Source organism: Phoca vitulina, unplaced genomic scaffold, assembly GCF_004348235.1.
Source record: "Phoca vitulina isolate PV1807 unplaced genomic scaffold, GSC_HSeal_1.0 scaffold58, whole genome shotgun sequence".
In the NCBI taxonomy this organism is placed as follows: Eukaryota; Metazoa; Chordata; class Mammalia; order Carnivora; family Phocidae; genus Phoca; species Phoca vitulina.
The window spans coordinates 6,099,415-6,112,989 of record NW_022589761.1 but is presented as its reverse complement, the minus strand read 5'-3'; the positions used below and the strand labels follow the sequence as shown (position 1 = coordinate 6,112,989).

Here is a 13,575-nt window from a genome sequence, read left to right as displayed (position 1 = left end):
TCCCTGAGTTTGGCCCCAGCATGATACTAGCACCTGTGTTTTCACCGTTTTTATTCATTAATTTTGTCAGATGGTTTAGTGGGGGGTGTGGGGGGAGATGGGCAGGAGCTGTTCCCCAACCCCCTGTGCACAGGTCAGGACAAGCTGGGGGCTCCTGGAGGGAGAGGGAAGACAGGGTGTCAGCCTAGCCCTCAGATTTGTGCGAGAGCCCCCGGGACGGGAGGATGGTGGGGGGATGGGTGTGCCCTTCGGCCCAGGGTAGGGAAGCTATAACAGGTTAGGGACCCACATCAGAAACAAGTTACAAAGTTAGAAACCTGGGGTAGGGGTCAGGAGCTCAAGAAAATACAAAACAAGGGATTAGATGGGGCCAAGATCAGTGAGGGCAAAGGGAAGGGAGGAAGGTCTCTCTCCCAGCTGTGGCTCAGCAGTAGCTTCGGGTCTGGCCCTCAGAGTGGAGGGACCAGCTGGGAGTGGGGTAGGGGGGTGGGGGACCAGCCCCCTCCCTTCCTTGCCCCCCATTCCTGTACAAGGACCCTCGGTGGTGCTCGCCCCCCCTCCCGTAGGCCGGTGGGGCTGCCCTGTACAGCAGGAGAGGCTCTGGAGGGCCCCAGGGCGCAGGCACCCTGTGAGGGGTGTGGGGGCCCCAGGGGGCCCGCTGTTTCTGGGGTAGGCGGGGGGCTGGGGGGCCAGGATCTGAACGGCTCCGGGGGTGAGCAGGAGGGGAGGAGGAGCTGGAAGAGGCAGGTGAGGGACCCCGGGGCCCCAGAGCTAGATTAACATAGAGGGGCTCGGGCCGGGTAGGGCGCCTGGTGGGATGCTGGGGGGCTGAGTAGCCAAGGTGGTCATGGGGAAAGCAAGAAGGGGGTGGTGGGTAGCTGAGCAGGAAGTCGGGGGACCTGTGGAGTGGTGGCGATTGGCCAAGCAGGCCATATGAGGCATTGAGCCTATCTGGGGGCATAGAGCGAAAGGGACTCCAGGACCTAGTGGGGCCAGAGTAGGGGGTTCCCTCACCCGTCTCGATTTCGTAGTACAGGTTCTCTCCCCTGTCAAGTGGTGCAGGGGGACCTAAGGGGCTCCTCCAGACTGGGGCTGGGGAGCTGGGCTGGAAGGATGGGGAACCCAGGGGGTACAAGCCTGGTTTGGGGACCCCAAGGAAGGGTGGCAGGCACTCCCGAGGGGCTGAAGAGAAGAAGCTGGGAGTAGGAACCTGTGGGGGGACAGAATACAGGAACTGAGCTGCCATCTCTGGCTCATCCCCACACCCCCTGAACCCCCCCCACCTCTCCTGAGCTGGGCACTGACCTGGGCAGGGCCTCTGAGTCCCCTCCTTGAGGTCCCTGGGGGCCGCTGGCTCCTCACCAGGCTCCCGTCACTTTGTTGCCTTGGCAGGGAGGGTGGGGGTCCAGGAGCCCAGGCACCTGGGTGGCCTAGGGAGTTGGGGGCCGGCCCAACCCCTGAGGTCCCTGGGGGCTCACCGCTCACCTCCAGCGACAGTGAGCGGTGGAAAGGGGAGTGGGGAGCAGAAGGGGTGCTCCCATGCTCCTGTTGGTTCTGTCTCTGGGCCACCTGCTGAGCCCGCTCAGCCAGGGCCAGGGCCATGAGGCGTGCTGGGTTCTTGGGGGGTGGGGGTGGGGCCCCCCCAGGGCGCAGGAGGGACAGGGGCGGGGGCAGCAGCGGTGAATCCATACCAGGACCTACAGAGAGAGGAATGGGAAGAGGAGTCAGCCAGGTTTTGGGTGCAGCTTCAGGGTCTATAAGGGCATGGGGTAGGCTGAGCAGGACTCACCAGGCTGGCCTTGGGCTCCCCGGGGAACAGGCAGCGCCAGCTTGCTGCAGATCTCCTGTTGGCAGGTGTCACTCAGCTGGGCCTCGGCTCCACGCAGCAGCAAGGGGATGAGATGGGGCCGGAGGCCCGGGCTGGGGCTGAGGGCCGGCGTTGGGGTGACTGAGGCAGGCGTTCCCCCGGCCCCCAGCAGCTCCAGGACAGCAGGTGGCACTGATACAGCCAGGGGCTCTGAGATGTCCAGGGCAGTGGGCGAGGCAGGGCTGGCGGCCCCTCGGGGTGAGAGGGCCTGGGGGGTCACCCTGGGTGGGAAGGCGGAGGCAGGGGCTGGGGGTGCCGGGCTGGCGGGAGGTGCCGGGTCCCCTGGTGTGGGGCTGCTGCAGCGAAACGTAAGGGGATCGAAGTCGAGCCCCCGGAGCCCCTCCAGGCAGCGGGGTGGGCTGAAGTCCAGCTCGTCACCATCATCTAGCCAGGCTGAGGTTCGGTGTGAGGGGGAACCAGAGAGTGCCCCCAGCCCAGCTGCTGAGGATCCAGAGGACGAGGACTCCGAAGAGGAGGAGGATTCGGAGGAGGAGGAGGACGAGGACAGGCTCTCGCAGGAGCCAGCAGGTGCCGGGCCCACAGGGAAAGCGTCACTGCTGGAGTGGGGTCGCCGGAGCCTATGCAGCCTCTGGAGGCCTGGAAGGGAGGGCAGTTAGGCGTGAGGGGCCGGAACTTTACATACGCATACAGCAGTAAGGGTGGGTTAGGCTGGGCAAGTTACACGAAGAGGCACTTCCCTGGATAGGGTCACAGTGGCTGTAAATCCAGGGATTTGCTGTCCAGACTCACAGTGAGAAAGGAAAGATGAGAATCATTCTACACCCAAAGGCAAGACTGACGTCTGACAACCACACGGCTGGTGAGCAGGAGACCAGCGGGACCTCCCAGGCTCTCACTATTGGGAGTGCAGATCAGGGCGACCGTTTTTTGGAAAGCGACCCGGCCTTGTCACTAAGGTTGACCGTGAGCATGGCCTACAGCGCGCCCCCCGGCTCCTGGGTGCTTGGAGCGCTCTCCAGAGTGTGGGCGCGCAGGGAGTGCTCACCAGAGCCCCCAAGCCCCTCGGGGGTAGGACAGACAAGTGACTCTGGATGGGAGAGCCACACATGGATACCAGAGAGCAGCCAAGAGGAACGAGCCTGAGCTACTCTCAGCCGCGTGGGTGGCAGTGAGCGGAAAGTCAGGTTCCACATCCAGCACCCCCCCCACCCTTTCTTAGGAGACCTTTAAAGTCTCAAAACAGCTAGGACTGTGCCATATGTTATTTCTGCAGAGGCCTGTAGGTGGTAAAACCTTAGAGCAAGGGGATGCTGCCCGTCAACTCTAGGGGACTCCTCTGGTGGGCAGGCAGCAGACGGGGAGAGGGGAGGAGCGTGCAGGAAGGGAGTGGGGTCTTTTAGTTCTGGCCAGTGGGTTCACGGATGTTCGTCTTATTATTTAGATTTCTTTTCAAAAGGAACGAATAAAAGCCTGAAAGGACCCTGCCTGGACCAATGATCACAGTTCATCATGAACCAAGGGTGATGCTTTATCTAACACATGGATGGTACCTCATGTCCAGATTAGGAACTAAAAAACAAAACAAACAACCCCAACCCCGCAAATCTGAAATACATCTAGAGGCCACCTCAGGGCCGCCAGCCCTCCCAGCCCCACCCGGGCCCAGGCATGAGCCACCCAGCGCTCACCAGCCCCGCTGGCCTGGGATGACAGAGACTCCTCACTTTTGGCAGATCTCAGTGTGACTGTGTCAGGTCGGCCGCCTGCGGGGAGAGGCGGAATGGTCAAGGGCACTCCAAGGTGCCTCCCCTCCCAGCCCCAGCCCCCACTCCCTGCCGCCTCTGACCTGAAGGTGGCGGTGGGGCACGGGTGCCCCCCAGCCAGGGTAGAGGCTTCTTCCGGGGGATGCTGGGGCCCCGGCCCAGTGCAAAGAACGTCTTCCAACTGCTTCCCCCTGGCTTTCGCTGTTTCTCGCCTCTCTCCCCCTTCCTCCTGGGGTTTGCGTGAGACACAGGAGGCAGTCTGAGGATCTGGGGCCTCCAGGCTGGCCCTGCGCTCCCCCAGCATCCCACTCACCTTTCCACAGGGGAAGCCGGGGCCTTGGGAGTGGTGGGCTCGGTGGGAGTCCCCAGCCGGCCCTGGGTCCGAGCCTGGGCTTCCTCCAGCGTCAGCAGGCGAGTGGAGGGGCCGCTGCCCGCAAGGGACTTGGGCCTGGGGAGGAGGCAGCGGCCTAGGGAGTTGGGAAAGGGGGCAGCTGTCAGCTCGGGGGGGCCGCTCAAGGCCACAGGCAAAGCCAAGCGCTACAGCCCAAGCCCCGGCCCCGCAGCGTGCCCACCCGGGCTGGCAAGGCAGGGGGCCAGGGCGGATCAGGCGGGAATGGGTGGGCAGCAGGCAGGTGAGGAGGAGGAGTGAGGCAGAACGAGCTGATGAGGAGGCAGCTCCCGGCAGCCAGCGAGGGCAGCGGCTCTGGCTTCAGTTACCTCGGGCCAGAGGGCCCTCCGACGTGCTGAATCCTGATTGGGCTGGGGTCCGGGGTAGGGCGGGGAGTCTGGGTGGGGCCGGGGCGGGGTCAAGTCTGGGGACCTCCCACCTCCTCCCTGGTGGACCCATGGCCCCAAGAGCCCCCAGGAGCTACAAGGGGTGAAGGAAGAACGATGTCCGGGCCAAGAAGTGGGGATCCTGAGCGTAGGAGCTGAAATGAGAAGGGGGGGGAGGGGTGGGAGAGGCCGGGGCGGGGTCCTCAAGGAGCCAGGAGGGAGGTCCAGCTTCAGTGGGGTAGGGATAGGGCTGGGAGCCCACCTGCCCTCCCACTGCAGCCCTAACAATGAGGGGGCAGTAGCCAGGATATCAGGGGGTGGGATGGGCATACCTGCAGGGTCGAGGCCAGCAGAAGTGAAGGTGTCGCTAAACAGGACATCCACGTGGGTGAGCAGGAATTCCACCACCACGGACTGCACCCGTACCTCCCTGAAGGCTGCTGCCCCACCCAGCCCCACAGACTCCAGTTCCATGGACCTGGATGGGAGGAGGGGGAGGGAGGCCAGGTGCTTTGAGCCCCAGCTGGCGTGTTCCAGCTAGGCACGATGGGGAACACCTTTGACCTTACCAAAGTGATCACATCCAGAATTGGGTTCTCAACCTTTCCCCAAGCCCCCTCCCTCCCTGCCTTCCCCATCTCAGTCAATGCTCAGGCCAGACACCTCCAGGTGTTGTTCCTGACCCTTCTCTTTCCCTCACACCTAAATCCTGTCTCTCAGCAATCCCCGTCTGCTCCACCCACAAAAATCTCTCCAGATTCTAAACTCTTCTCCCCCACTGTCCCCACCACTGCGCCACGCAGCCTCCATCCTCCCACTCAGAGACATCACAGCAGCTCCTCCCTGGGCTCCCTGTCTGTCCTGCCCCCTGCAGTCTGCTCCTGGCCACAACCAGAGGGAGTCTGTGATGCCCGGTCAGGGCCCTGCTGGCTCAGAGCCCTCCCCTGGCTGCACCTCTCTCCTGGCAGAAGCGAAGTCCTCACCATGACCCACGACCTGTAAGTCACTCCTCTGGCTGGTCCCCTGTCACCTCTCTGACGTCATCATCTCCTCCCCCTCAACCGCTCACCCACTTGCTCCCTCACTCCAGCCACACCGGCCTCCCTGCTGGTCCTCCAGCACAGCGGGCGCCTTTCCAGCCTCCAGACATTGGCACTTGGCGTTCCCTCGGCCTGGTCTGCTCCTCCCCAGATATCCACATGGGTCCCCCCCTCACCTCCTGCATGTCTTGACTCAAATGTTACCTCCTCAATGGAGTCTTCCCCACCCACTTTCTTTAAAATTGTCAGCTTCCTTCTCTCTTTTTTTTTTCTTTGTCCTAATAGTTCTTATATCCCCCATCTCATGGACCACCTATTTTATTTAGGACAGAGAGCTCTCCGGTCTTGGTCACCATCAAATCCTCTGGGGCTCACGCTGCTACTGGCCTTAGGAAGACTTCCTATGGAAGCCTCCCCTGCCACTCTAAAAATTTCAAAATGCCATGACCCCGTGCATCTCCCTTCCCTGCTTTGTAGTCTTTCTCCTTAGTACGCATCACCATCAGACCATACTCTCTATTTTTCTTGTCGATAGCTCATTGTCCATCTCCCCCATGAAAATGTGAGCCTGGCAGCACAGGATCCTGCTCATTACTGGGTCCCGGTGCTGAGAACAAGAGCTGGCACCCAGGGAGTCCTTAAGAAATATGTGTTGAATGAAATGAATCAGAGAACAAAAGTTGGGTGGGTGGGCTCTGGGGGGGAGGTGTGGGGCCGACTTGAGGCCCAGCCTGAGGAAGGGAGCTGAGGGCGGCAGGCCGGCGGCCGCCAGCTTACCGGAGCAGGTTGGGCGCCCAGACAATGGCCAGGTTGCGGGCATGCATGCTGGTGTCGGCACTGTGTCTCGCCATGCGGGCCAAGTGCCTCAGCAGGTACTCCAGGGTCCTGGGGGTGGGAGACGAGGAGGACACCTGAGCCTCGGCTCCCTCGGGAGCCCACCACAGGCTGGCCCCGCCCCTCCTGGCTTACCTGTAGTGAGGCGGGGGCAGCTGCTGGATGACGTCGTGGACTCGCACCAGGCGCTCCTCCTCCCCGGGCACCGACATGGCTTCCTGAGATGATGCACAGGTGTGACGGGGGCTGGGCCGAGGCATCCCGGCTCCCTCCGACCTTGCCAGCTCCCTTACTCACACTGAACTTCCCATAGAGCTGGTACGTGAGCAAGGGATTCGGCAGCTCCCGGAAGTAGAGCTTGCAGAGGGAGGACACGCTGTGGATGTCCTGCAGGAAGGCGGGGCCGGACAGTTCCGGGATCCTCTCGCTGTCGAACTCATGCCTGAGGCCACCAGGTCAAGGAGAAGAAAGATCAGGTCAGAGCTGACCCACCTGGCCATGTTCTTCCTCCACTTCCCAAAGCGTCCACACACGGATGCAACCCTCTTCCCGTGCTGGGCTCTTCAGAGGCAGAACCTTACGGAACCCCCCAACAACTGTGTGCCCCAATGAGCATGCCCCATTTTACAGGGGAGGACACTGAGGCTCAGGTGGGAGATGCTCCTGCTTGCGGCTACCTGAGGCCATCTGAATACAGAGCATGACCACACACGTTCCTTCTACGAAGTTGTCATTCTGGCTTCAAGAGGTCACTGGAAGATGTGGCCAAAATCCCAGCAGCCCCTGCTCAAAACTCTCTGATGGTGTCCCCCTGCTCTCGTGTGACCTCGTGCCTTGTCTCTCAGAGCCCCAGGCTCCACACTGTCACCTCACACCTGTTAGCCCCAGTGCTCATGCCTCACTGCTCCCCACTTTAGACTGTTCTTCATGCTGTGCCTCCTCAGCTCAGACCCTCCCGTGGTTACCCCCTTACTCTGAGTAAAAGGAAAATCCTAACAGTATCCGAAAGGCCCGTTTGCCTCTGGGACATGAACTCCTGCTGCCTTCCCCTTGCACTGACTGTCCCACCATGGTGGAAGCTCATCCCAGGATGTCCACACGGCTGGCAGCCTCACCTCCTCCAGAGGAGGCTCTCCCCCAGGCGGCCTTCCCTGCCCACCTTATTTAAAACTGCAATTCCCTCCCCAACTTATTATGATCCTCCTTACCCCATTCTATAGTTCTCCATAGCACTTGTCACCTACTGGTACTCTCTCATTTCCTTGTTTGTCTCTTCTTCCAGCATGTGAGCCCCATGAGGGCAGGAATCTCTGTGTTCCCAGTGCCTAGTGCATGGCATGTGGCTGGTGCTCAATGAAGGTTGATCTCTTTGCTTCCAATGCTTATTCTGCTCTTGCCTTTCAGGCCTCAGCTTGGGTGTCACTTCCTCAAAAAAACCCTCCCTGCCCCCAGCCCCGCCTAACTGCCGCCCCCACCCAGATAACTCTGTCCCCAGCACATGGCACAGGGCCTGGGATAGAGATGATGCTCAGTAAGTCTTTGCGGAAGGAAGGGCTTGGTGGAGGGCCCTCACCGTAGCCTCTGGATGTTGGATGACACTCCTGAGAGCCGGTAGATTCCATCCACCACCCCGTGGGCCTCAATAAACTCAGAGCAGCAGCGAAGTACCTGGGGCACTGGGAGAAAGCAGGGGCTCAGGTCTGGGCAGGCTGCAAGAGGGTGGGAGGAGTGGGCTGGGCAGGTGGACATGAGGCCTCACCATCCTGGCCTGAATTGCTGAGGTGCTCTCCAAGGTCACAGCCAAACACCCTCTGCCGCAGGATGCCCCGCTGCCGCAGCCGCTGCCGAGAAGGGCGGGAGCGCATGAAGGTTCGGAGGAGGCCAGCCAGCTTCCCACGTGGCCGGGGCACAGCTGGGGGAGTAAAGGCAAGCCATAGAAGGTCAGTGCAGCCGCTGGTCTTATCGGGGGGTGGGGTGGGCAGGGCCTGGTCTCTTGTTCCCATTACCTGAGGTCAGAGAGGAGACACCCTGGGGCGTTGGGACACCGCATGGGGGACCATCGGCATCTGTGGGGTGAACAACGGGTGGAAAGAATGGATGACAGGCAAAGGATGCAGGGAGGCCTCCCCATTTTGCCCCCTGGCACTTACCCCCCTTTAGTCCTGGACCAGGCCGCTCTGTGAACAGTTCCACACACTCACTGGGGAAGAAACCGACCTGAGGAGGGTTTGGGGTCAGTGAGTGGGCCACCCTAGCTGGCACGATGCCCTGGCCTACCCGTCCACCCAAGCAAGGGTCACCTGGAAGCCTCGTTTGCCCCGCCACCAGCTCCGATCCTCAGTGGGTGGCATGTCGATCACGGAGACAATGTCTCCCACCTGGGAGCAGGAAGGTAATTGGAGGGAGGGTCAGAAGGGACAGGGGAAGTGGGGAGCCCCGCTGGAGTCTGCTTCCGCCCAGCCTCACCTCGAAGGACAGCTCATCTGGTGCCTGGGCTGTGTACCGTTTGATCACGTGCGCAGCGGCCACCGCGGGGATGTTAAGGGAAGCCTCCTCACTGAGGAGCAGTCGCCGGCCGTGGTTGTCCAGCTGAGATGGGGAGAGGCCAGAAGGAGGGGATAATAAAGGCAGAGAGCGTTCCTCTATGCCCAGTAGAGGCCACTGCCCGTCCCCTACCTGAGAGCCTCAGTCAGTCAGAGCTATTGGTCAAACACCGCAATTCTTGCCCAACAAAGCCCCTCCTTCCCTCTCATGTCCCAGGACACCCCTGTACCCTCACCCTCCAGAGCAGACACTGCACGTGTGCTATCTGAAAACCTCCTGGTTGGAGCCGCTGTGGGCCAGGTGTTCTAGGAGTTACAGTCAAACCCATTTCTAACTGATATATCTTGCAATCCTCACATCCCCACAGTCCAATGCCTGCTCACACACACACACGCACTCGTCCTCTCTCACAGCCATGTGCCCACACAGACCCTGAAATACCAGAGCCTCCTCCACTCTGGCTGGTTTCTTCCCTGTGCCCACACGCACTCTCAGACTGGTTCTCGCTCCGCAGACAGCCCTCGCTCCCTCCCGACTCCAAGCCCCCCTTCCCGGGCCCACCTCCATCCAGGTGAGCACAGGCCCGCAGTTGAGGTTACTGTCCACCAGGCCTGAGAGGGTCTCCAGGTATTGCAGCAGCAGTGGTACCAGCATCTGGGGGCAGGTTGTCGGGGGGGGGGGCTTTTGTGAGGGGACCTTGAGAGAGCTCGCTGCCCTCTTCTACTGCCCTAGCTCACCTCTGGGCAGGGCTGAAATTCAGCCTGAATGCATGGGTGCTTCCCCACTGGTAGGCACTGAAATATATCCATATCAATTAGTAAACGGGCCATGCCGAGCTCCTGCGTGCCCCCATTGGTCTGGGCCATGCTGACTCTCCCACCGAATCCCCTGGAACGCCCCATGCTCCTAAAACTGAAAGGAGCCTCCCTGCTGCAGTTTCATTCTGGGCCTCTCCATTCCGACTGGTTGGAACCTGGGCCATACCAGTGTTTAAATATTTCACTATCCTCTCTTGATGGCCTCACACATTGCTCATGAGGACACACCATAGGTGAGGTGGGGGCTGAGACAATAAGCAGTTTACCTGGGCAGCCCTGGCACCCTCTGGGGGTGGGGGAAGCTCTGGGAGGCAGGAGAACCTCCTGTCAAATATGCACCGGTGTAGGTGGGCATCCAGGGATCGGAAGTCATCATAACTTCGGAGAACTGGCCAGGAACGGCCCTGCGGGATCAGGAGGGACAGAAAGGAGCAGTAGTCCCGGTACACTGAGCTGAGAACCATGAAGACCCGTCTGTCAGGCCAGATGAGGAGAGGGGTGGCCTCACCTGACAGGTCACCTGCACCCCAAACACCAGCTCATTCTCTCCAGAGAAGCTGGGGCCTTCACGCTCTGGAGACAGCAGGAGCTGTAGAGGGAAACAAAGGCCTAGGTTAAGGGCCTCACTTTTGTTCCAGTCCTGACCTTTCCAGGTTGGCACTATCTAGAGATGGATCTGTGTCCCCTGCCTGGGCCTCCCTAAGGATGTCAGTCAGAGTACAGGGTCCTGGCAGAGCAGACACCTAACAAAAAGTTAGGTGAATGAATGAAGAAAGGAAGGGATGAATGAATGAACCGTTCTCCCCTTCCACCCTGCAGCTCCTGCCACCGACCGCTCAGCTATCCCTGAGATAGGTTTCAGGGGTACAGCGGCTGATATTGCTTCAGGGTTGGGTAAGATCGCACCCTCCCACCTGGGTGCAAAGCCCTCCTACCTGAATATGGCCAAAGTCAACATTCTCGTAATGGAAATGGGCACAGTCAGCCAGCCGAGGGAAGGGACCTCGAGGCGCCGAGAGCCTGGGGGACAGGTAACACATCACTGGTGGCTCCTGTGTTTGGCCCCCCTCCTAAGCTGAGCCTCACCCTCACCTCTCACCTTTTACCAGGCTTCCCCTTCACACTGGGCCCCCCAGTGTGGGGCAAGGGCTGCACCGAGCCCTCCCCTGGGCCATCCAGGCTGTCAGTGCTGCGAGCCTGTAGAGCAGAAAGAAGAATCAGAGGCCTCCAGAGATGGGAGCCGAGAGACAACGGGAGCATTGTGATCTGTGAGCCTGGGCCCAGAGGCCCGAATTGCTCTACAGGCTGCCCTAAGCATGGAGCAGAAGGGTGGGGGGGGGGGCGGGTGACGGCAACTAAGGGTAGGCCTGCTTCTTCGTGTGTGGTCTGGGGTAGGGGGCTGGAAGAGCAGAGACTGAAGGTGAGGCAGGGAGAGCACACGCTGGTACCACTTCTCCCTGTTTAAAGCCCACCTTTAACCCCTGCAGAGTATAGTCATCTCCCCTATGTGCCTCTCCACACCTTTTATTGATGTCTGGACAATCAGAGCTCCCATCTTATCAATCTTTCTGCTTCCAACCTCTCCCCTCCTGCTAGCTTCTTCACAGCAAGCGCCAGTATAATTTTCATACTACACATATCTGCCTGTCTCTCCACAGATCATAGACCTTCAATGGCTCCCTGTTATCTTCAAGATAAAGTCTGAATTCTCAGGTCTGTTTACCTCTCCAGCCCCATCTTCCCCCCACGGCCTCCACTCTCAAGAGCTCTCAAACTTCTAAGAGTCCAAAAAAAGCACCATCTTCTCATTTCCTCCTAGGCCTTTGCAAAGGTTCCCTCTGCATGGAACACTCTTCCCCCTCGTTTCAGTAGGTTCCCTCCTCCTCATCCCTCAGGTGTCATCTCTCTCATTCCCTCCTCTTGGAAGTTCTCCCTGACCCGGGCTGTGTCAGCCTCCTCTTCCAGACTCCTCTATCACCTGAGGTTCTCCCAATCCCAGCCCTGAGCACTCAGATATCACTGGTGACAAGTCCCTCTCCCCCAGTGGACTGTGACTGCCCCAGGATCAGGGACCCAGCACAGAGCTGGGCACAGAATTGATGCTCCTCACAGGTAAGGTTGTGCCTGATTCTTCTCTGGGTCCCAATGCCCTGTCACACAGCAGGAGCCCCGTAAAATCTGATGAATAAAATAACCAGCTGCCAGATCGGGACTTCCCAGGCTGGGCTCTAGCCTCTCCCTCCTTCGTATCCCTGCAACCTCAGGTTCATCCTTGGGTCTCACCCTCGGTTCTGTCCCTCTCCAGCCCATGAAGCTCCCCAAGGCAGGACGGGAGGTGAATCTCTTTGCGTCTGGAACATGGGGTCTGCCAGGAGGTATCAGGGAATGTCTGTTAAGTGAGCGAATGAGGGAATGAATGGATGAATGAGCAGGAGCAGCATGGTGGGAAAGGGAGATGGTGGGGAGGGAGGGTGAGGACAAGAAGATGGAGAAGGACCCAAGGATCTAGTGAGAGGTACACTGCTGGCTTGGGGTTGGGGTGGAGTAAGAAGAGGGGAGACGCTGGAGAGGCTGAGGTTCAGGCTGATGGGGGGATGGGAAGGGTTGATTGAGAGGGAGCAGAACGGAGTGAGAATGAGAAGAAAAGGGTCAGGCTGAGGATGGAGCCGGGTGGGGGTGGGGCTCAAGAACGCGAAAGGGGCTGGTGGTAGGAGGGGGAGGGGGCTAGCCAGGGAGGGGTGGAGATTGGGAGAAGACGCTGAGGATGGCTGTGGGATGGGGGCTGGCGAAGGACCCAGGAAGCTTCAGCAGGTCCCTGGGTGCGGGGGACACTTGGGGGTGCGGGTCCTTCCCGGGACTAGCCCATCCCCCCCAAGCCTGGGTCCTCGGCCACTGTCACCTCCATCCAGGGCGTGGAAGGGGATGCACACTGAGGGGGCGGGGCCGGGGTAAGGGCTCGGGCCCAAGACCCGGCCGGGGGACGAGAGGGACCTGGACGAGGGGTGAGGGGCGGCGCAGGCCGCGGGCTCGGGCGGGGCCGGGGGCGGGGCGCGCGGGGCGGGGCCGCGCGCGGACAGACTGACACGCGGACGGACTGACGGCCGCGTGGGCCCCTCACCACCATGGTAGCGTAGCCTCCTCAGGCGCCGGCCGCGCTCGATCCTTCGCTCGTCGTCCTCGTCGCCGCTGCCGCCGCCATGGCGACACAAAGGGGAGGGCGCGAGCCGCGCGCGGGCGGCTGCAGGCCCCGCCCCTAACGGCTGCCCGTGGCTCCGGCGCGCGCCCCACGGAGGCGGGGGCAGCGGGGACGCGGCGCCGCTTCTCATTGGCTCCACCCTTAGCCTTAGGACGACGCCCCGCCCACCCGGCGGGGTTTCATTGGCTTAGGCTTCGGTCCCATCCCTGGCTCGGTCTCTTCGGTCCCGCCCCGCGAAGTTTGACAGCGCCGCGCCCACGACTGCTTTTCATTGGCTGTTATTACCCTCCTGAGACACACCCCTAGGTTCTTTATGCTTTGCTTCCAACACTTCTAACACTAAGCAGTGGGCCCTCCCCTTAGTCCACTCTCAGTGACTAGTCCTCTGACACTTTTTTCCCCCTTTGACTTTCTTAGTTGGATTCTTCCATGGCCTCAGAGCTTTTCCCCATCCCCAAGCAGCTTTTCAATGTCTCAATCCTCTAGCCCCATCTTCTCAGTCCCGACCCTGACACTGCCCACAGAATACTGAGGGCATTTGCCCATGGACGGTTTTCACTGGTTCAGACACCCTGCCTGGGACGTAATCCTAGGCTCTCTGCGACTTGGCCTCGCCCTTCCCACTGGACATTGTCCTTGCCTCCTTCCTCTACTGCTTCTTACAGGCCGGCTTCCAGGCTTGACTCCTTTTTCCTAGGACTTGGCTTAGCCCAAAATGCCAGAACATGACCACGCCTCCCATAAAGCCAGTCCCAGTCGTTCCGCCTCCGACTTGAGC

At 60.5% G+C, this 13,575-nt stretch overlaps 1 protein-coding gene across 1 annotated transcript; it reads right to left on the bottom strand.

The window, feature by feature from the left end:
* Positions 1-43: 43 nt before the first annotated feature.
* ARHGAP33 (Rho GTPase activating protein 33) lies at positions 44-12,872 on the bottom strand. Its single transcript, XM_032390173.1, has 23 exons — positions 12,720-12,872; positions 11,885-11,990; positions 10,701-10,798; positions 10,537-10,621; positions 10,110-10,190; positions 9,868-10,005; positions 9,345-9,437; positions 8,706-8,828; positions 8,540-8,617; positions 8,390-8,456; positions 8,246-8,305; positions 7,999-8,151; positions 7,813-7,915; positions 6,537-6,681; positions 6,375-6,457; positions 6,183-6,290; positions 4,698-4,843; positions 3,905-4,058; positions 3,675-3,820; positions 3,517-3,591; positions 1,790-2,464; positions 1,306-1,697; positions 44-1,210 (listed from the first exon to the last, which is right to left on the bottom strand). The coding sequence occupies exons 2-23, from the start codon at positions 11,909-11,911 to the stop codon at positions 425-427; spliced, it is 3,816 nt and encodes a 1,271-aa protein (XP_032246064.1). The 5' UTR covers positions 11,912-11,990; positions 12,720-12,872; the 3' UTR covers positions 44-424.
* Between the last annotated feature and the right edge of the window lie 703 nt (positions 12,873-13,575).

Excerpts from the sequence above, each read along its gene's own strand:
- ARHGAP33 (XM_032390173.1), bottom strand. The coding sequence starts at position 11,911 with ATGGGCTGGAGAGGGACAGAACCGAGG. Across the intron at positions 7,916-7,998 it reads CAGCAATTCAGGCCAGGATG|TGCCCCAGGTACTTCGCTGC; the intron begins GTGAGGCCTCAT and ends GCTTTCTCCCAG. Across the intron at positions 3,821-3,904 it reads CCGGCTTCCCCTGTGGAAAG|GAGGAAGGGGGAGAGAGGCG; the intron begins GTGAGTGGGATG and ends CGCAAACCCCAG.